Source organism: Cetorhinus maximus, chromosome 21, assembly GCF_964194155.1.
Source record: "Cetorhinus maximus chromosome 21, sCetMax3.hap1.1, whole genome shotgun sequence".
Taxonomy (NCBI): Eukaryota; Metazoa; Chordata; class Chondrichthyes; order Lamniformes; family Cetorhinidae; genus Cetorhinus; species Cetorhinus maximus.
In genome coordinates, this window is record NC_135899.1 from 91,158,331 (window position 1) to 91,180,276 (window position 21,946).

At 45.4% G+C, this 21,946-nt stretch overlaps 1 protein-coding gene across 4 annotated transcripts in view; it reads right to left on the reverse strand.

The window, feature by feature from the left end:
* cd164l2 (CD164 sialomucin-like 2) overlaps positions 1-21,946 on the reverse strand; it is a 405,638-nt gene that overhangs the window by 346,079 nt on the left and 37,613 nt on the right. For 3 of the 4 annotated variants that reach the window (XR_013580075.1, XR_013580074.1, XR_013580073.1), the window contains one exon: positions 17,055-20,900. Coding sequence is in view for 1 of the 4 variants with exons in the window: in XM_078567449.1 (XP_078423575.1) it covers positions 20,894-20,900 (7 nt within the window). In the remaining 3 variants the exon portion in view is untranslated. Of the gene's footprint in view, positions 1-17,017; positions 20,901-21,946 lie in introns of those variants that run through there. The other variant, XM_078567449.1, reaches the window with a different exon arrangement.

The window sequence follows — 21,946 nt, forward strand, 5'->3', positions numbered from 1 at the left end:
GTAGACTTGAGCTCATTCAAAACTCTGTTGCCCATACCCTAACTGATACCAAGTTCTGTTCATCCATCACCCGTGCTCACTGAAGTATAAGATATCCACAGCCTCACCCTTCTCCATCTCCATTACCGCCTCCAGCCCTACAACTCTCCTCCAATTCTGGCCTTGTGCGTATCCCTGATATTCTTTGCTCCATCACTGGTGGTCATGTCTTCAGCTGCCTAAATCCTAAGTTCTAGAATTCCCTCTACATCTTTCTATTTTAAGATCCACCTTAAATCCTACCTCCTTGACCACATTTTTAATCAACTGTCCTAGTATCATGTGGCTTAGTGTTAAATTCAGTTTGATAATCGTTCCTGTGAGGTACGTTGGGAAGTTTTACTGCAGTAAAGGTGCTTTACAAATGCAAGTTGTTGATGTTGCTCTAAGGACATGCCATTTTGATGGCTTTGGCAGATTCCAGTTGGGAATTTTCAAGGTCAAACACTATGGGTTAAAGTTTTCTTGACACGTGAGGCTATATTATTCTAGCAGTGATGTGGCATTGGGTTCCTTTAAAGGAACAGTACAATATTTAATTGTGTTCCTGAAGGCCCTTTTGTTTAAATGGAATACAAATAATAAGTTTCTCCTTTGCTCCCTCGCTACCTGTATGCAGTCAGCCTGTGCTTCTTTTACTGCTGACGTCTCCAAACCTATGCTGTAAGTTTAGCTTAGTAGCAACACTCCTGCCTGAGTCAGAAGGTTGTACGTTCGACTTCCTTGCAATCCTTGTATGTATTCTGGGCTGATACCTCAGCATTAAGGGAATGTTGCTTTGTCAATGCAATGTCCTTTGAGCTCATGCCAATCTCTTCAGGAGGATTTAAAAGATTTTAGGGCATTATGGAGTTCTCCTGATGCCCTCGCTAGCATTCACCCTTCCGCAATTACTTTTTGCTTATGTGGATATAAAGGGACAAAGGTCCAACCTCTCAGCAGATATGATATGCATTATGTGCTGTAATATTTGAGTCCTTATAAAGCCAAGTATCATCCAACTTATCGCAAACAACACCATAGTAAATCTTCTCATATATATGCAACTGGTCTATATAATCGGCAGCTGTGGCTCAGTGAATAGCATTTTCACCTCTGCACCAGTCGGTTGTGGGTTTGAGTTCCAATCCAGTACTTGAGCACAAAATTCAAAGCTAACACTCCAGCACAGCTGAGGGAGTGCTGCACTGTCACAGATGCCACCATTTGGATGAGACGGTAGACTGAGGCCCTGACTGTCCGCTCAGGTGGACGTCAAGGATCCCATGGCGCTATTTCAAAGAAGAGCAGGGGAGTTCTCCCCAGTGTCCTGGCCAATACTTATCCTGCAATCAACATCACAAAAATTGATTATCTGGCCGTTATCAATCACACTGCTGTTTGTGGGAGCTTGCTGTGTACAAATTGACTGTCGCATTCCCTTCTCTAAAAAAGGGACCATACTTCATTGGTTGTAAAGTGCTTCATGAAAGGCACTACATAAATGCAAATCTTGCTTTCCTACTGTGCTCCTCTTCAGCAATCACAATTGCCAATAGTAAATATTATTTTCCCATTCTAGGAATCACTTGCTGACAGCAATTGTGTGACGTTCAAATATTATTCTTTTAGCAAATCCCCATTGTCCAATTTGATTACAAAGCAATTCTGCGAATGCCCTTTTCTCAATGCTTTACTCATTATCTGTTTAAAGGAAAAGACTGACATCCTAAATAACAACTGAAACTTAATGTTCCTTCACATTCTTGCAAATTGTGCATATCAGCCACATAAAAACAAAAAATCTGATTTTAAATATACAAAACTAGCAGAAAAATCTAATTGTCAAAAATAAAGTGATAATCAGCCTTCGTTCATTAATAACTTCCAGGTCAAAATGTTTAACTTTCATTCACCCATCAGGTATCCGCTTTGGTGGAGTTCCAAAAGTTTTATAATAAGCTGCTGGATCTCCCTGGTTGCACGATAAGTCAGCATGTGTGCTGTTTAGGTAACGATTTTTCAGAAAGCTTTTAACAAAGCATCACACAGGTAACTATTGGAGATAATTAAGGGGTTTGAAATCAAGGTTAACAATTTGGGTTAAAACCAGGTTAGAAGGGGAGGAGTTAAGGGGCATTTCTCAAAGTGACTGGAAACGGATAGTGGAGTCCTACAGGGTTCTTGTTCTAGGTTCGCTTCTGTTCACCATGCATGTCAATTATGTGGATTCAGGAACATGGAGATTGGAGTAGCAGACAATACTAAAATAGGCGGCCTCATAAAGAATTCCACAGAGCAAAAGATGGTGTACGGGGTGATTTTCTAAATACATGTTTTGGTATTTGCAACTAAGGTTATTCAATAAAGAATGGTGTACGATGAGGTAGAATATTATTTTGGATTTTACATCAGCATCTTCAGTGGAGTTTCTCTGCAGCCGAGAACATGTCTCCTGAATGCTATGTTGCCTGCCTGGTGCCAGGCTTAAGGGCCTCTCCTCAGGGCTAGAAAGGAACTTGGAGTGGGAGGGCAAAGATCCAGTTGTCATGGTCCATGTGGGTACCAATGACATAGGTAGGACTAAGAAAGGATACTATTCAGGAAACAATGAAGCATTAATTTATGATGTAATAGATAATGGCTCTTTGCAGATCTCCTAATAATCAAACGAAGATAAGATGTCTTAGGGACAGAAGGATGATATCGCTTGACACAGTATCATACTCTGAAAAGATGAAGCTGTGGATCTGCCCCTTTAAAGCAACACAGGTTTAATGGCTTTAAATAGGCACACTCTGCAGCCCATTAGTGCATAATCGCTGGTGCCTGCCAAGGCCAGAAAAACAGGAAACAATCGGCATTCACAAACTTTAAAACAATTATTTGCATCTTCGTGACAAAATGGAAGATTTTTTTTAAGAGAGTCGTGCTCTTGTAGCATTGATAACAATGACTTGGAAAATTTTCCTAAGGGTAACAGGATGCTTGGTTTTTAGAGGAACAGTCACAGAGAAAACGGTAAGCTGGTTGGATGATAAGAGCAGAGGCATAATGACACGGAGTGTCCACAAGCTGCAACTACGAGCTCACAAGGACCTGTCTGCATTAGCAATTTCCATTAGAACAAATCAGAAAAGCACTTTCAATATTAAATGTTAACATGTGGCCAAAAATAGTAACAACAGAAATGTTATAGACATTTGTATGTGCAGATTTTTAATACAAGGTGATTTACATATACATGAGCGCCCAATTTTAACTCATTTAAAGCCCAGTCACTTTTAGAGTTAAAGTCCGGCCCCAGTTGTTAGTTCCTCCAATGAGCCAAATGGTTGCTCTATTGATGTTACTGGGATCCTGCTGCACCATTTGATTAGTTTGGATAGGCTGCATCTCAATATGCCTGCGCTTCTCCTTTAAGTTTGTTCATCTGGAGCTTTTCTGGGTTGTGATGACAGTCACTGAATTTAAATTAAAAATGCTGAAAAGTCATCAAGCTGGAGACATTATCTCCATTTGTCTCTCCATTGAGGTTTCTATTTTGGATTTCCAGCATCTGCAATGTTTTTGTTTTTAACGAATCTGACTCATTCTCTCAGGTTACATTATCCCTACTTGATTCGCTGAATATTTCCTGATTTTTTTTTAAATCACAGAAACTGCCCATTCAGCCTGGCCAATCCAGGTTGGCATTTATGGTCCACTTGAGCCATCTCATATTTTTGCTCATCTATCTGCATAACAACCCTCTACTCTCTTCCCCCTCACTTCCTTTCAAATCATCTATGGTATTCACCACAAATACTCCCCTGTGACAGTGAGTTCCACCTTCACTACCACTCTCTGAGTAAAGAAGATTTTTATTTAAATTGCAGTTCTCCAGCACCTTTCATACTCAAACAGGTCCTCTCAAAGCGCTCTACAACTAATTAAGTACTTTTGACGTGTTTTCACTGTTGGAAATGGGATACCAATTTGCGCACAGGAAGCTCCCACAAACAACACTGTGACAACAACCAGATTATCTGTTTTTGTGATGTCGATTCAGAGATAAATAATGACCCCAGGACATAATGACTCCCCTCTGCTCTCCTCCCCGCCCCCCCCGTACCCCCTCCCCTCCCCTCCCCATCCCCCCCTCCCTCATGCCCCCCGTTCCCCTCCCTCCCCCCTTCTGCCCCCCCTCCCCCCTCCCCCTCTCTGCCCCCCTCCCCCGCACCCCCCATCATTCCCCCACCCCCATCATCCGCCCCCCCCTCCTCCTCCTCTCCCATCCCCCCCGCCGCCCCCCCATCATCCCCCCGCCGCCCCCCCTCCCATCTTCCCCCCCCGCCCCCCCTCCCATCATCGCCGCCCCCCACCCCCCTTCCCATCATCGCCCCCCCCGCCCCCCTTCCCATCATCGCCCCCCCGCCCCCCTTCCCATCATCGCCCCCCCGCATCATCCCCCCCGCCGCCCCCCCTCCCATCATCCCCCCCCCCCGCCGCCCCCCCTCCCATCATCCCCCCCCTGCCGCCCCCCCTCCCATCATTCCACCCCCCCCGCCTCGCCCCCTCCCATCATTCCCCCCCACCCCGCCGCCGCCCCCTCCCATCATCCCCCCCGCCCCCCTCCCATCATCGCCCCCCCCGCCGCCCCCCCCCTCCCATCATCCCCCCACCCCGCCGCCCCCCCTCCCATCATCCCCCCCGCCGCCCCCCCTCCCATCATCCCCCCCCGCCGCCCCCCCCTCCCATCATCCCCCCCCCACTGCCCCCCCCTCCCATCATCCCCCCCCCCGCCGCCCCCCGCCCCCCCTCCCATCATCCCCCCCCCCACCCCCCTCCCATCATCCCCCCCCGCCCCCCCTCCCATCATCCCCCCCGCCCCCCCTCCCATCATCCCCCCCCGCCCCCCCCTCTCCCATCATCCCCCCCCGCCGCCCCCCCTCCCATCATCCCCCCCGCCCCCCCTCTCCCATCATCCCCCCCACCCCCCTCTCCCATCATCCCCCCCGCCCCCCCCTCCCATAATCCCCCCCGACCCCCCTCCCATCATCCCCCCCCGCCGCCCCCCTCTCCCATCATCCCCCCCCCGCCGCCCCCCCTCCCATCATCCCCCCCCCCGCCGCCCCCCCTCCCATCATCCCCCCCGCCCCCCCCTCCCATCATCCCCCCCCGCCCCCCCTCCCATCATCCCCCCCCGCCCCCCCTCCCATCATCCCCCCCCGCAGCCGCCTCCCATCATCCCCCCCGCCCCCCCCCATCGCCCCCCCCCATCACCCCCCCCCGCCGCCCCCCCTCCCATCATCCCCCCCCGCCCCCCCCCATCGCCCCCCCCCCCATCACCCCCCCCCGCCGCCCCCCCTCCCATCATCCCCCCCCCCGCCGCCCCCCCTCCCATCATCCCCCCCCCCGCCGCCCCCCCTCCCATCATCCCCCCCCCCCGCCGCCCCCCCTCCCATCATCCCCCCCGCCCCCCCTCCCATCATCCCCCCCCGCAGCCGCCTCCCATCATCCCCCCCCGCCCCCCCTCCCATCATCCCCCCCCCGCCCCCCCCTCCCATCATTCCCCCCCGCCCCCCCCCATCATCCCCCCCGCCCCCCCTCTCCCATCATCCCCCCCGCCCTCCCTCTCCCATCATTCCCCCCCGCCCCCCCCATCATCCCCCCCGCCCCCCCTCTCCCATCATCCCCCCCGCCCCCCCTCTCCCATCATCCCCCCCGCCCCCCCTCTCCCATCATCCCCCCCGCCCCCCCTCTCCCATCATCCCCCCCGCCCCCCATCATCCCCCCCCCGCCGCCCCCCCCTCCCCCCCGCCGCCCCCCCCTCCCCCCTCCCCCCCGCCGCCCCCCCCTCCCATCATCCCCCCCCCGCCGCCCCCCTCTCCCATCATCCCCCCCCTCTCCCATCATCCCCCCCCTCTCCCATCATCCCCCCCCTCCCTCTCCCCCTCCCTCTCCCTCCCCCCCTCCCTGAGCGGACAGATGAGTTCAGTTTAATGTTCCAAGGGAGCTGCCTGAGGCCTGGTTGGCGAGGGCCCGGCCCAGCCCGAGCCTCCATTTCTGACTCACCTACTGTCCCCAGGGCTACAGCGACACCCGCCGCCATTTTACATTCGCTCCTTCGCCCCATGTCCCCGTCCGTCCTCCTGCACTGATTGGTCTTTGGGACCCGTACCCCACAATAACGACTCTCCCATTGGTCTAGGATCCTGTCAATCACCTGTTCATCCCAACTCCCCCCTCCTCCTCCTCCTCCGGCTGCTCATCCCGCCTCCCTTCGCTGATTGGCCTTTGAGGGCCGTCATCGACGGCAACAATTCTCCCATTGGTCAGGACCTCCGTTAACTAATCCCGCCCTCCCTTAGGTTCTGATTGGTCAGCGTGGCCCAATACCCGGAGCAAATGCGCTTCCGCTACTGGGCGACATTTCTGTCAATCACAGAGCACGTGATCGCTTTAAACCTCCCCTTTGCGCATGCGCCATACCATGTGGCCAAGTGACAACAGTATCTTTGTTGCTGGAGCAACAGACATTGTTACAGAGGCTTCAACCTTAAAGGAACTGCTGGGGGTGGGGGGCGGTGCTCCAGGCACTAAGAGATGTATCTGAGAAGCAGGGTTACTTAAACAACTGGGGATATGAAACAAAAACAAAAAGTTGCTGGAAAAACCCAGCAGATCTGGCAGCACCAGTGGAGAGAGAGAGACAGAGACAGAGAGAGAGAGACAGAGTTAATGTTTCGAGTCCAATATGACTCTTCTTCAGAGCCCTGAAGAGTCATTCAGACTCGAAACGTTAACTCTTTTTTCCCCTCTCTCCACAGATGCCACCAGACTTGTGGGGTTTTTCCAGCACCTTTTTTTCTTTGTTTTTGTTTCAGATTTCCAGCATCCGCAGGTATTTTGCCTTTACCCGGGGGGTATAAACTTTACCCAGAGATTGTAATGTGGAACTTAACACCACGTGGAGAATCTGAGGGAGAGAGGATGGATACATTTAAAGAGTGCTTACAGGTGTAGCTGTTTTTGCAAACGCACAAGGAATCCAACTGACGGATTGTTGGAAAACATAAAAATTGATTTTTTTTATTTGCTCACGTGATGTGGGCAGCGTTGGCTGGGCTAGTATTTATGGCCCAACCCTAACTGCGCCTTGAGGTGGTGAGCTGTCTTCTTGAACCGCTGCAGTCCATGTGGTGTAGGTACACCCACAGTGCTATTAGGGAGAGAGTTCCAGGATTTTGACCCAGCGACAGTGAAGGAATATTTCCAAGTCAGGATGGCTTGATGAAACTTGGAGGGGAACTTCCAGGTGGTGGTGTTCCCATCTATCTGCTGCCCTTGTCCTTCGAGATGGTAGTGGTTGCAGGTTTGGAATGTCCTGTTGAAGAAGCCTTGGAGAGTTGCTGCAATGCATCTTGTAGATGGTACACACTGCTGCCACTGTGCGTCACTGGTGTAGGGACTGAGTGTTTAAGGTGGTGGATGGGATGCTAATCAAGTGGGCTGCTTTGTTCTGGATGCTGTCGCGCTTCTTGTGTGTTGTTGGAGCTGCACTCATCCAGGAAATTGGAGAGTATTTCATCACACTCCTGACTTGGGCCTTGTAGATGGTGGAGGGGCTTTCAGGAGTCACGAGGTGAGTTACTCTCCCACTTCCCAGCCTCTGACGTGCTCTTGTAACCACAGTATTTATATGGCTGGTCCACTCAGTTTCTTCTCAATGTTAACTCCAGGATGTTGATAGTGGGGGATTCAATGATGCTAATGCCATTGAACGTCAAGGGGAGATGGTTAGATTCTCCCCTGTTGGAGATGGTCATTGATTGCCTAGCACTTGTGTGGCACGAATGTTACTTGCCACTTATCACCTTAGCCCAAATACTGTCCAGATCTTGCTGCATATGGACACAGACTGCTTTAGTATGAGTCGTCACAAATGGTGCTGAACCTTGTGCAATCAACAACAAACATCCCCACTTCTGGCCTTACAATGGAAGGAAGACCATTGATGAAGCAGCTGAAGATGGTTGCTTTCTAGGGCACTACACTGAGGAACTCCTGCAGCCATGTCCTGGGATTGAAATGCTTCACCTCCAACAACCACAACCATCTTCCTTTGTGCTAGGCATGACTCCAACCAGTGGAGAGTTTTCCCATGATTCCCATTGGCTTCAGTTTTGCCAGGGCTCCTTGATACCTCACTTTGTCAAAAGCTGCCTTGATGTCAAGGGCAGACACTTTAGTCAATGTTTGGATCAAGTTGAGAAAACAGTACTTGGTAACATAAGCAGCAGTTAATAATCAGCCATTAATCCAATGGCATTACCACCAAGCCAACCGATAATCTTAAATGTTAGTGTAATTCTTAGCACACTCGCGATTTTTCAGTAGGTACTGTCCAATCACAGAATCACATCTGACATTGGACACTATGTTCTGAGTTTTGCAAGCATGGGCTGGTTGAGTTTGGTCAGTCCTCTGCCAGTTGTGAACTGCAGAAATGTGCGGTTTGATACGATTCACCAGTCAGTAGGATGTAGGGCCTGTACACCTGGAAGCTTGCTGGAAGCCACATAAATTCATACACAGGGCTGTCCTCTGCAAAGAAAAAGAACATATACAGACATGGCACCTTTTTCAATTAAGCTTGGTGGATAACTCTTCCTTGGTGCATTCTCCACGGCATCACCTCAGCCAATCATGCAGTATAAATTGTTGTTGCCTTTGAGATTTGGTATTCCTGCACTTGTTCTGATGAGTGCAAGATGCAAATCTTAGTTTTTTTTAAAATTAAAAGTAATTCCTGAAACTTAGGTGGTCTGATCAAAGTTGAAGACACTATTCAGTTCTGATAACAGATTATTGACCTTGTTACAGACAGGAGTGGGGGCGGGGGGGTGTAGTTTAAACAGCACTAATTTCTCCTCTCACCACCCATCTGTAACAGAAAGGTTTTTTGACTTGTTTCCCTCTATGAGTGGTGGTGTTTTTCCCAAACCCCTCAGTTTTGGTATGATCCAACTTTCTAGTAATATCCCTACAGCAAACTCAAGCTAGGATGAATTTAAAGGGTTAGTTTATTTGCACACACACAAAACACAAAGGTGGTTTGCAACGTCCTCCTTCTATTCAGATAATGAGGGGGATAGATAAAGAATACATTTACAGTATAGGTACAACAGAAAATAAATATTGTTTCACATGGGTTCCAGAATCAAAGTCCAATGAGGTATTCCTTCACAGAGGTCAGTGGGTTGAAAACCAATGCTGGATAATTCACTTTTCTGGTGGTGTTGACTTCACAATGAGATAGACACAGGCTTCGTACATGGTATGTAATTTCCAGCAGGAGTAGCATAGATTGGTGGGGGGGGGGGGGGGGGGGGAGAAGGGGGCAGAGGGCAGGTATTCCACCTGGCAAGAACTCCTTGCCTAAAGCTGCTTCTAATTAACACAGAGCTATGCAGTTCGACAAGGCAATATTATTCATTTCACAAGCTAGGGGCCCATGTCACATGACTCACCTCTCCACCAGGTCTTTGACAAAGGATGTGCATCCATCAACTGGTTTCCAACGACTGTTAAATATCTTAGCCATTAGGAATTGAAAGGAAGGTTGCAGGACCTGTGTCTTATCAGACAATCCACCCCCTTCTGGCCAGCTGGGTTATTAAATGCAGATGGCCTTTGTATGGCTCTCCTTGAAGTTGGGGATGTACAGTCCACAAGTGGTTGTTAGTGGACCTCAGAGATAAGTGGCACCTCAAGAGATCAGGTGCAAGTTTTCCTGAAACTGATAAGCTGCTTCTTTTATTCAGGGGTCAGAGACTCAGGCTCAGTCATTTTAAAGGTCTTTGCTATTTCTAAAATTTTAAAAGAGAACAATGAGCATTTTAACAATGAGCATTTTTTTTTTTTTATTATTCATTCATGGGATGTGGGCTTCGCTGGCTGGGCCAGCATTTATTGCCCATCCCTAGTTGCCCTCGAGAAGGTGGTGGGGAGCTACCTTCTTGAACTGCTGCTGTCCATGTGGTGTAGGTACACCCACAGTGCTGTTAGGGAGGGAGTTGCAGGATTTTGACCCAGCGACAGTGAAGGAACGGTGATATATTTTCAAGTAAGGATAGTGAGTGACTTGGAGGGAAACTCCTAAGTGGTGGCGTTCCCATCTATTTGCTGCCCTCGTCTTTCTAGATGGTAGTGGTGGTGAGTTTGGAAGGTGCTGTCAAAATGAACCTTGGTGAATTCCTGCAGTGCATATTGTAGATGGTACACACTGCTGCTACTGTACACCGGTGGAGGGAATGAATATTTGTGGATGTGGTGCTAATCAAGTAGACTGCTCTGTCCTGGATGGTGTTATTAAATGCTTAAGTGTGCACTCATCCAGGCAAGTGGGGAGTATTCATCACACTCCTGACTTGTGCCTTGTAGATGGTGGACAGGCTATGGGGAGTCAGGTAAGTTACTAGCCTCTGACCTGCTCTTGTAGCTACAGTATTAATATAGCTAATCCAGTTCAGTTTCTAGTCATTGGTAACCCCCAGGATGTTGATAGTGGGGGATTCAGCATTGGTAATGCCACTGAACATCAAAGGGCGATGGTTGGATTCTCTCTTGTTGGAGATGGTCATTGCCTGACTTGTGTGGCGCGAATGTTACTCGTCACTTTGCAGCCCAAGCCTGGATATTGTCCCGGTCTTGCTGCAGTTAGGACATAGGCTGCTTCAGTATCGGAGAAATCACAAATGGTGAACATTGTTCGCTGATTATTGCACATCTCCACTTCTGACCTTATTTTGGAAGGAAAGTCATTGATGAAGCAGCCAGTATTAATAAATATATTTGGTTGGGCCAAGGACACTACCCTGGAGGAGCATATTATAAAAATATAGTGGTCCTAGTCCCTCAAGCTGAATGACATGTTAATAGTTTCACTCTCCACAAATGCTGCTTGATCCTGACCCAATAAAAGTAACAAGATGGATGTGAAAATTGATCATTCAAGTGCACATTATTTGGACCACATTTAACTTGTATTCAAAAAGACCGAATGATCAAAAGTGATTCTCAGCATAAAGAACATTGAGCTTTGTACGTTTGAAGATGGAATTCGGAGTGGAAAGTGATCAATCCAAATTCAGTGATTGAATCGAGGCACTGAACGGAACACCATGCTGCTTTCAAAACATTACAAGGTCAAATTGTGACCAGTTTTGTTGTGAGATTATGCTCACTTGGGACTGGGTGAAATGATTGATCCTATTTGCAGGGTGAAATGATTGATCCTATTTGCAAGGGAAGTCTTATAGCCTGCACAGCATGGGAATATTCTCTCAGAAGTCTGGGCTCAGCTCAAAGCCAGGCCCAGAATATAAACTCACTGCTCATGATGTCTAAACCTTTGGAAGACTGAACAGAGTCTATACCTGCAGAAATCTTTTGTTTAATCCGTAAGCATGACCCTGAGCTTCCTGTTACTCTTCACCTCTCGTATTCTGGCCTCTGTTCTGAGCCTGCTAGTATTCCAATGAAACCAATGAACAGAACCTTATCTTTTGACTCCACACTTTTACAGCCCTCTGGGCCCAACACTGAGTTCAACAATTTATTATAACCTCTGCTCCCCACTTTGTTTCTTTGCTGGTTTGGAGTTTTTCCTCGTTTCCCTCCTATTTCCTTTACTTAGTGTTTGGACAGCAGCTATCCTGCCATTCTCACCACCTCTGGTTTTGTTTCTTTCCTTGTCCCATTACCATTTCCTTTGGCCTTGCACCATGAAACATTTTGTCAATCAACCTCTCCTACCTGCCCTCCACCCCATCACAAGCCACTGATAGGAAATGTCAACTCTATTCCTCTCCACAGATGTTGCCCAACTTAAACCTTTGTTTTGATTCCACATAATAGTGCAGCAGAGTTTCTGATGCGCGAGTGAGTAATAAGGATCGAGAACTGAAGGACACCGCTAGATTTATGATTGGGAAAAGAAAAAATTGCATGTCGGCTTTATAAAAGAAAATGCAGTGAGTGGTTATGATCAGAGAGGCACTGCCTGAAAGGGTGGCAGACATGGAATCGTCTATCTTTCAAAAAGGAAACTGGATAAGCACCCAAAGGAAAAAAGATTTCTCAGGGCTTTGGGGAAACGGGTGGTGTAGCAGGAGCTGGAGCAGCCTGGACAGGCTCCTTCTGCACTGTAGCCAGAGGCTAGGAATCATGTGACATGTAACTCACCTCCTAACTCCCCAAAGCCTGTCCATTATCTACAAGGCACAAGTCAGGAGTGTGATGGAATACTCCCCAATTGCCTGGGTGAGTGCAGCTCCCACAACACAAGAAACTTGACACCATCCAGAACAAAAGCAGCCCACTTGATTGGCACCACATCCATAAACATTCACTCCCTCCACTACCAACAGTACACACTGCTGCTGTGCATCTACAAGATGCATTGCAAGAATTCACCTAGGCTCCTTTGACAGCACCTTCCAAACCCACAACCACTACCATCTAGAAGGCCAAGGGCAGCAGATAGATGGGAACACCACCACCTGGAAGTTCCCCTCCAAGTCACACACCATCCTGACTTGGAAGTATATCACCGTTCCTTCACTGTCGCTGGGTCAAAATCTTGGAACCCCCCTCCCTAACAGCACTGTGGGTGTACCTACACTACATGCACTACAGTGGTTCTAGGCAGCAGCTCAACACCACCTTAAGGGCAACTAGGGATGGGCAATCCCAGCGAGCAAAGCCCACATCTCATGAAATAAAAAAAAAATTCTACAATTATGAAAAGTAAAATTTTTACACAAAAATAAGGGAGAAAAATCCAAGAGGGCAATCCTCAGGATTTATTAAACCTTCAGTTTACAAGGAATCAGGAATTGTTCTCATCTTTAAGAGCTCTCAATAAAGGGTGTGCATGACATTCAATTTAAAATTCCATTTTCCCTTTCATGCTTTTACAAGAGGTGACAAAAAAATAAGGATTAGATGACTCTACCTCCACTATCAAGCATCTTCAAAAATCATGTTAAACGGGCAGTGTATTGAGCTCATATTTTTTTTAAAAAAATACACAAACTACTTTATTTCAACAAGTCAAATCTTTAATTTTTTTCCCCACACAATCACAGCAGTATTATGGTATGTAACCACATACCAAGTGAAAAAATACACAGCATTGTATAATGCACAAGTGATCATAGTGCAATTGCAATCCAAGCATTTTTCTAAAGTCATTTGTACAAAAACCAGTTAACAGAAAGAAATGCATCTCAAAAAAAAACTGACCATTCATCCACGGAAATAAATATCAGCTACCTGACTGGTGACAAATTATGGCAGTTCTTTTCACAAGTGTGAAAGCCACACAAGTCAAGAATGCTTTATGCGAGAGCAAGAAATCAATACTTTGCACAACCGGACATGACCTTTATCAAAGCTATGGAACAAAAATCAAAAATAAAAAAAGTGTCCTTTAAGAAGCAATTTGCAGCCAGAACAGAAACACTACAATGAGCCTACTCAACACAAGGCACCTTAAACATCATGTCATTTAAAAGGGAAGAAAGCTGTTTACAGGACTAACTAAACTGTAAGAAAGGTGTTTGTGATGTCAACAGTACAGCCAACTTGGTAACAATATTTAAAATGCCCATAATAGACAAAAGTCATTGGTTGACTAGCAGATCTCCCATTCAGTATTGGGCAGTGAAAAGGGAGAAAAATAGCAGGGAGTCTTAAAAAACATCAATGTAGGCAACAGTCTACATTACTTTATAAAATATTATTTTCATGCCACTTTATCAATCAAGGCTCCAAAGGCATATATATGCACTCCACACTGGAAGATGACAAATGCTAAGTTTTTAACCTACATGGACAAAATATCATGGTGTAGATGTTACTATTTGAAATGATACTGAACCTAAGGAGCATGCATAAATTGTCACATCTCCTTGGCCCATTGACTATGCAAGGACTGAACAAGAAAAGTTGATATTTAACATTCCTGTAATATGCTCAGCAGGTGAAGGACGACAGGCCACATCCCAAATTTCAAGAGCACTTGCTATTTGCTACTGCATTAAGTGACTTCCCCCCCAACTTTTCACACTAACTTTGCACTTCTTGCCCATTGTCACCCTGGATTCCAACATAGCAACTTACAGTATTGATTATTAGGCGGTGCAGTGTGTTTGCACACCAGGTTCAAATCAGGCCCAGTCTCGTGTGGTGAAGTCTGAAGTTTAATTCTGCTAACTACACAGCTTCCACAACCCTCTGGGGTAGAGAAGTCCTAAGATTCACCACCAAGTGAAGAAATTCTTAAATTGGCCTATCCCTTATCCTGAGATTATGCCCCTGGTTTTAAACTCAGCCAGGGGGAAACATCTCACCTGCATCCACCATGTAAGACTTCAATGAGGTTACCCTTCATTCTTCAAAACTAGGGAATAAAGACCCAATCTCCTCATAAGACAAACCTGCCATCCCAGGGATTAATCTGGTGAACCTCCATTGCACTCCTCCTGCGGCATGTTTATCCTTCCTTAGATAAGGGGGCCAAAACTGTGCACAATACTCCAGGTGAGGTCTCACACCAAGGATCTATGCAACTGCAAGACTTTTTTACTCTTGTACTCAAATCCCCTTGCAATGAAAGCCAACATACCATTTGCCTTCCTAATTGCTTGCTGCATCTGCATGACTTTTAGTGACTCATGAACAAGGACACCCAGGTCCCCTTTGGACATCCACACCTCTCAACTCATCACCATTTAAGAAATACTTTGCCGCCTTGTTTTTTTTTCTACCAAGTGAATAACTTCACATTTAATTCCATCTGCCATGTTCTGGCCCATTCACTTGGCCTGTCCAAGAGCTCTTGAAGCCTCCTTGCGTCCTCAACTTACATTCCCACCCAGTTTGGTGTCATCAACAAATTTGGAAATATTACAGTTGATCCCCACATCCAAATCATTGGTATAGGTTGTGAACAGTTGTGGACCTAGCAGAAATCCTTGTGGTACCCCACTAATAACAGCCTGCCATCATGGGAATGATACTTTTATTCCTACTCTTTGCCTAATAGCCAATTCTAAAATGTTTCCTGAATCCCATGCACTAATTTTATTTAGTGACATCCTTTGTGGAACATCAAAAGCCTTCTAAAAATCCAAATACACCACATCCACTGATAAAGGAGAACCAAAGCTACATGTAACATCCTCAAAAAAACTCAAAAGTTTAACCAGTATGATTTCCCTTTCATAAATCCACATCAACTTTGCCCAATTTTACCATTCTTTTCCATGTCCCATTATCACATCCTTTATAATAGATTCTAACATTTTCCCTACTATGGACATCAAACTAATAGGTCTGTAGTTCTGTTTTCTCTCTCCCTCCTTTAAATCGTGGGGTTCCATTTGCCACTTTCCAGTCTGCAGGAACCTTTCCAGAATCTTTAGAATTTTGAAAGACAACCACCAATGCATCCACTATCTCTCTAACCACCTCCTTCAACATTCTGGGATGAAGTTCATCTGGTCTAGGTGATTTATCAGCTTTCAATCCAGATAACTTTTCAAGTACTCCCTCTTTACTAATACTAATTTCTTTTAGTTCCTCAATTTCACAAGCCCCCTGGCTGCCCAGCATTTCCGGGAGATTTCTGCATCATCCTCCCTGAAGACCGACGCAGAGTAAGCATTCAGTTAGACTAATGCAAATCCGGAGTCCGATCTGACTGGGGTCTAGTGGAGACACTCTGGGCGCAGCGATTTTATTCTGGAATCTCAGTGCCTCCAATGTTTGTGGGAAAATACACTGATGATTCTGTATAGCGCAAATTTAAACAGTTCTAGTAATAATCAAGTCTTGATTCGAGCATACCCTCCCATGAAAAGTTAAATGATAGCATTGTGTCTCATTTGGATGAATCTTGCAAGAGCAGCAAACTCAGGTGCAGAAAACAATTGGCTTTTGTCCTTGCGTGAAGGGCAGGAATTTTAGCTTAAGCGTTTAAACTGCAAATTTTAGTCATCCTGCTTGAACTTCACTTGCAACACAATAAACATAATTGTAATTTCTACTGTGCATCCGGGTCATCTGCTCAGGAGGTAAAGGCAATGTAGGTGCTTAGAGCACAAAAGTACCATTAACCTCAAGCACATCCAAATGGCCGATGCCAGTAAGACACAATTAACCTTAAGGTTTTAAGAAACTTGCTACTGAAATTACTAAAACTGTGCCAAGTACACGACTGAACTTGTATTCATTTAAGGGCCTCAGTAGCTGTAAACACAAATAGGAAAGCTTTCCTAAGTAACAAATGGCATCCTCATACATTTTTTTTCCCTTAAAAACCGCCCCTTTCCCACCTTGAGGGAGTATTCTGTACTACTGAGAAGGAATTTGTTGATGTCTCCAAATTGCATGTTTTTCAGCTAAGAAAAATACAATGACGTATGAAAGTAATATGGAGTCTGAAGCCAAAATTCCAGCATTTAAATCAGCCAATGACAAAGAACTGCAACATCGAATGCTGCTAGACAGAACAAATCTCATGGTCAATGCAAAATACTGCAGATGCAGGAAATCTGAAATAAACAAAATGCTGGAAAAACTCAGCAGATCTGGAAGCATCTGTGGAGAGGGCACTGAAGAGTCATAGACTCGAAATGTTAACTCTCTCTCTCTCTCTCCACAGATGTTGCCAGACCTGCTGAGTTTTTCCAACATTTTCTGTTTTCGTTTTAGAACAAATATCATACTGAATTACTCCAGATAATTTCAAGTGGCAAATCTCCAATCTTCCACCCACTCCAGAAAAGGAAAACCCAGGAATGCAGCTCACCACCACCTTCACAGGGGGCAATTAGGGATGGGGCAATAAATGCTGGCCCAGCCAGCGAAGCCCACATCCCATGAATGGATAATAAAAAAAAGAGAAAAAGCTAAGCTTGTGACCAAAATGCTGTGTTTAAAAATACCACATTCTGGTCAATTAGTGGGGAGGGAAAAGCAACGAAAACATCTGTTTACCAGAAGCAAGATTTACAGCAAGTTTGGATATGATCAATTTTGCTCAGCCCGTCATTTTGAAACAACCTATAGAGATTTAGCACGGAAACAATACAGAAACGTTTCAATTTTATAAATAGCTTGGACTATTTTTTCCTGTAACCATAAGTTTGCAGTAAGATGACAAAAGGTGTGAAAACGAGGCCAAATGTGCATCACGTCATCAACTTTCAAGTGAAATATGATCTTTTCACCTGGTTTTTTGTGCAACCTGATCCACATTTGGCAATCGGTAGCTCGGCAAGTCCTAAGCAGCTGTTAACAGGTATGCCTTTCCCCTCCCTCCAAAAGACCACATAAAATGCAAGATGGTATTTGCACCCAAACACATCTTGACCATTCTGCCTACAAAACAAGCAACAACATTTTAAAAAGCAATCAAAATCGGCCGTGAAGCCTCTTGCACCCAGCAGAAGACATGAAAGGAGGAAATAAAAAGCAAGCTGCTCCTTTTGCCAGCTTGTTCACTTGGATTGCACAGCGAAATAGGAAAAGGTCATTTTAGTTGTCACGGAGTTGGAAATGGGGGAAAACTTGTAATTAAAAACTAGTCCTTCAGATTTTGTTCACAAATCATGGAAAATAAGGGTTAGCACAGGAGAAGAGAGATTCCGCCCCCCCAGGGTCACTGGAACAGCTTAATGCAAAAAAAAAGTGAGAGTTGCTTGAATTGCAAACAAGTCGCATATTCATGCACTGAATTTGAAGTGACTGCAAATGAATGCAGCAAATGGGGAAAAAAAATGTAATAGGAGTTTCAAAAAGAATGAAGGCTAAGTAAGCGTCAACAACTTGCGGCTATATAACACCTTTATCATCATAAAGCATCCCAAGGAGTTTCGCTGGAGCATTAACAAAAAAGTGTAACACCGAGATCAGGGCAACTGAGCAAAAGCTTGGAGCAATTAAAAATCTGAGATGTGCAAGAGATCAGAATCGGAGGAGAGCAGAAAGCCCACAGGGAGATTAGGGATAGGGAGGGAGGGGGGGGTGGTTGAGGCCATGGAGGAATTTGGAAGCAAGGATGGGGATTTTTTTTTTTTTAAAAAAGTGTTGGCCGGAGAAAGTCCAATATAGATCAAAGAACACAGGGGTGATGGGAAAGCATTGGGAGTTACGAATCGTGATAAGAGATATAGATGACCACAGGTTTATGGAGGGTGAGAAATGGGAGGTTGACCAGGGGACAGATTCAAATCTCGTTATTGTCTCAAAGTTTTATTTTGTGGATCGCCCTGCCCTAGCACCATAATTACTAGATCCTGCCATGTGCTTTCTAAAATACGTAATATGATTCACATCAAAGCTGAGAAAGCCGGTCTCCCACATTCCATCCATCATAAAATTCAGGTCATCCAAAACTCTTACTGTCTTGCGTGCATCAAGTCCCTTTCCCCCCACCACCCCCAAGCTCACTGACCTACACTGGCTGAGCAACAGAGTTCGACATGCTCATCCTTCTTTTCAACTCCCTAGGCAGCTGCCACTCACCCCTGCCCCACCCCTGCCTCCTCCAATCTCTCAATCTCCCCCAGCACCACAACCCTTCAAGATAGCTGCGCTCCAACACTGGCCTCTTGTACATCCCCGATTTTAATGATTTCACCTTTGGTGGCTACCCCTTCAGTAAGGCTAGATAGAAATATTGAAAAGAGGGAAAAGGGCCATTTGGCTGACAGTCAAGCATCACCCAATTGGAATGAGCATTTTTGCTTTCCATTTCACACAGGAGGGCAGTGCGTCAAAGGTGGATGTGCTGGCCAACTAACAGCTGGAACATGGGGGCAAGTCATGTAATGTAACCTTCAGGAGTATATTTGATATCCGTTGGCAACCCTACTCTCAAGTTGCCTAGGCCCCAAAGCTCTGGTATTCACTTTCTACATAATTCACTTCTCTACCTCACCTTCCTCCTATAAGCTACCTCTTTAACCAAGCTTTTGGTCCTCTGATCTAATATCCATGTGGCTCGGTGTCATACTTTATAATGCTGCTGTGAAGTGTCTTGGGACGTTTCATTACATTAAAGGCACTATATAAATTGTTGCTATTGAAAGAGGTTAGCAGCAAAAGGTATCTAAAAATGCAACCTGCTCCCGTTAGTAATGGTGAAATGTCACCCAGAAGCCTAAAGAGATGATGTCACAGCTTTCATGACTGGAATTGCATGGAACCAGCTGGCTCCCATCCAGAGTTCCAAGTTTCTATTGGTGGTTCAATCCCCTGGGGAATTGGAGACTGCCATTAACTGATTCGAAGCAGACCATGCACTTATACTTGTAAAGCTCGTTTAAGTAGACTCTGCAGTGCAGAGTAAACCCGATTTGCAGCAGAATTCAAACTTTGCCCAGATCACATCGTGGAAAAGTTGAAGATTTGATTAAAAAAAGAGGTCCAATGTTATGTCTTTTAGACACATCTTCAAATAAATCTAATTGCAGAGAGTTTCAGTCGTGAAATGGAAATCTGCTATCAGAAGCTGACTACAGGGCACGACTGAGCTGAAAGTAGGCTGCCAGCATCATAAAGCCTCAAACAGCACCATCTTACACAGGACCTTCATTGTAAGTTACTCCTTAAAACGAAGATCAGTCCAATTGGGTTTAATTACAGTCAGTAATTAAAGTCACTACTTTGAGCACAAAATCTTTTTAAGATCTGATTTTTAAAACCTATCAGAATGTATCCAGTGGAAAGGGTTAAATAAAAATCAATTTGTATAATACAACCTAATTAAATATCCCTATTGGTTAAGCTTAGGTCCATCAGTAAACAAACTGGAACAAGATTGCTGTCCAATTATAGCACCTTGTTTGCCGCATCTATAAGCAGACAGTGATCTTCAAAGTAGTCACACTTGGTAGTGACATTAGTAAATGGAAGAGAATTAGAGGCAGTTTGTTTTTAACTTTTCAGCTGATTTGGGGATTTTTGTCTTAAAATATTAAGAGCATCGTGCAGCTTTAGCAGAGCAGTGGTGGAGCAAAAGGTGGGCAGCTTCACCTCAAGTTTCAAAAGCAGAACCAATATTTTCTTCGCAAGATAATCAGCGACAGGGGGTGGGGGTGGGTGGCCATGATTGGAACTGACATCAGCAGTATCATTGCAATTTAATTGAAATGTATCTGACATGTTAAACCAGAACAGACAAGCAGGAGGTCCCAATGTACTGTTCTGTGTACTGGAAACATTAATGGGACTTGCTGGCCTATAGAAGCATAGTATACCCATCGTCTTCCAAATAGTTCGCAATTGCACTGCTGTTAACACTAGTGGAACACAAATCTCGCTGTCTTTACTCTGCTCATCAGAACCTTGTGCAAAAGTTTCATAAACCAGTACGTTAGTTGTGAAACTAAAATTTCACTAAATTGTTAAAACTAAGCCTTAAAAATTTGGATCTTGAACCAAAAAATCTCAAAGCAAAAACAGTCTGCACCAAGATCTTTTACTGAGGGAAAAAAAAGACCATTTTGTGCAGTCTGGTCCAAAAAGAAAAAGAGCCAAACTATTAACCAGATCTTTTCATTAAAATCTCCTTGTACAATATATTCTCAATACAGTACCATTGAGGGTCACGGCACAGAACAAGAGTTCTCTATGTACTCTAGCATTTGCAGCCAATTAAATCCACCATGTCAAAGGCAAACAATCTTAAATCACCTCCACTGAAATGCAATATAAATGTGGCATTAGTGAAGAGAGCTTCATTTAATAATGTTTGCTGGGAAACTGTGCGCAGATTTTTTTGGCCACTTCAAGCCCATTTCTTCCATCCTTGTGATTATATCCTATTCCAACAGAACAGAGATTTGTTTTAATTCACCAATAAAGTGGCATCGCAGCAGTTAAATGCCTTAACATTATACACAACACATCTGAAATAAGAGACAGCATCTTTTGCCATTATAAACTAGACTTTGGATATATAAACATACACTAGTCCTTAAATATTCTCCAACTTATTAGATGGGTCAATTTCTTGTTGCACAACCCCACCCCCCGACTGTTCCCCACTATAACTATATTGCAACCAATAGCTGGTGCTGCAAATCCAAACCAGCGTCAATTGCTGATCCCCAGTTTCCAAATGTGAAATGCTGCAGATAAAAATCAGAATGTGTCAAAGCCAAAGCAGATGGGGATTATTTAATCTTACATGAAAGTGGGGGTCCAAAACTGTTTGGAACTTGTTGAACTGACAGTAACTCAATTTTATGTCCCTTGTAAGGAGAGTTCAACCTCGACATTAAGCTAAGATGTATTGTCTTCAGAGTGCTTTATATTGAATTGAACAATGAAGCAGGAGAAAGCAAGAGGGAGAAGGTGAACAGAGGGATTAGAAGGTAGTGAAAACACCATAAGGATGTACATACAGAAGTCTCTAGACAAAGTGTAAGGGTAACAGCTGAAATATTGAGGGACCTCAACAGTGGACATTGCTGAATGAGCATTTGTAGATCTTCAGGGACAATTAGGGATGGGCAACAAATGTTGGCTTTGTCATGGATGCCCATGTCTGATGAGACAAAAATGGCACAGAGGCAGAACAAGAAAGTGGGCCAATATCAGAACCAGAGGCAAGAATACTACCTTCAAATCAAACTAGCAGAAAGATGTCTTGGCAATTTTAAAACATTTAGCAACACTTTTGAAAACTCAAGATTCTGTGAAGTTTCGAAGAATGAGAGGTGATCTTATTGAAACATAAGATTCTTAGGGGGCTGAGAGGTGGTTTCCCCTTGAGGGAGAGTCTAGGACCAGAGGGCATAATCTCAGAGTAAGGGATCAGCCATTTAAGACTGATGGGGGAATTGCTTCCGAGGGTAGTGAATCT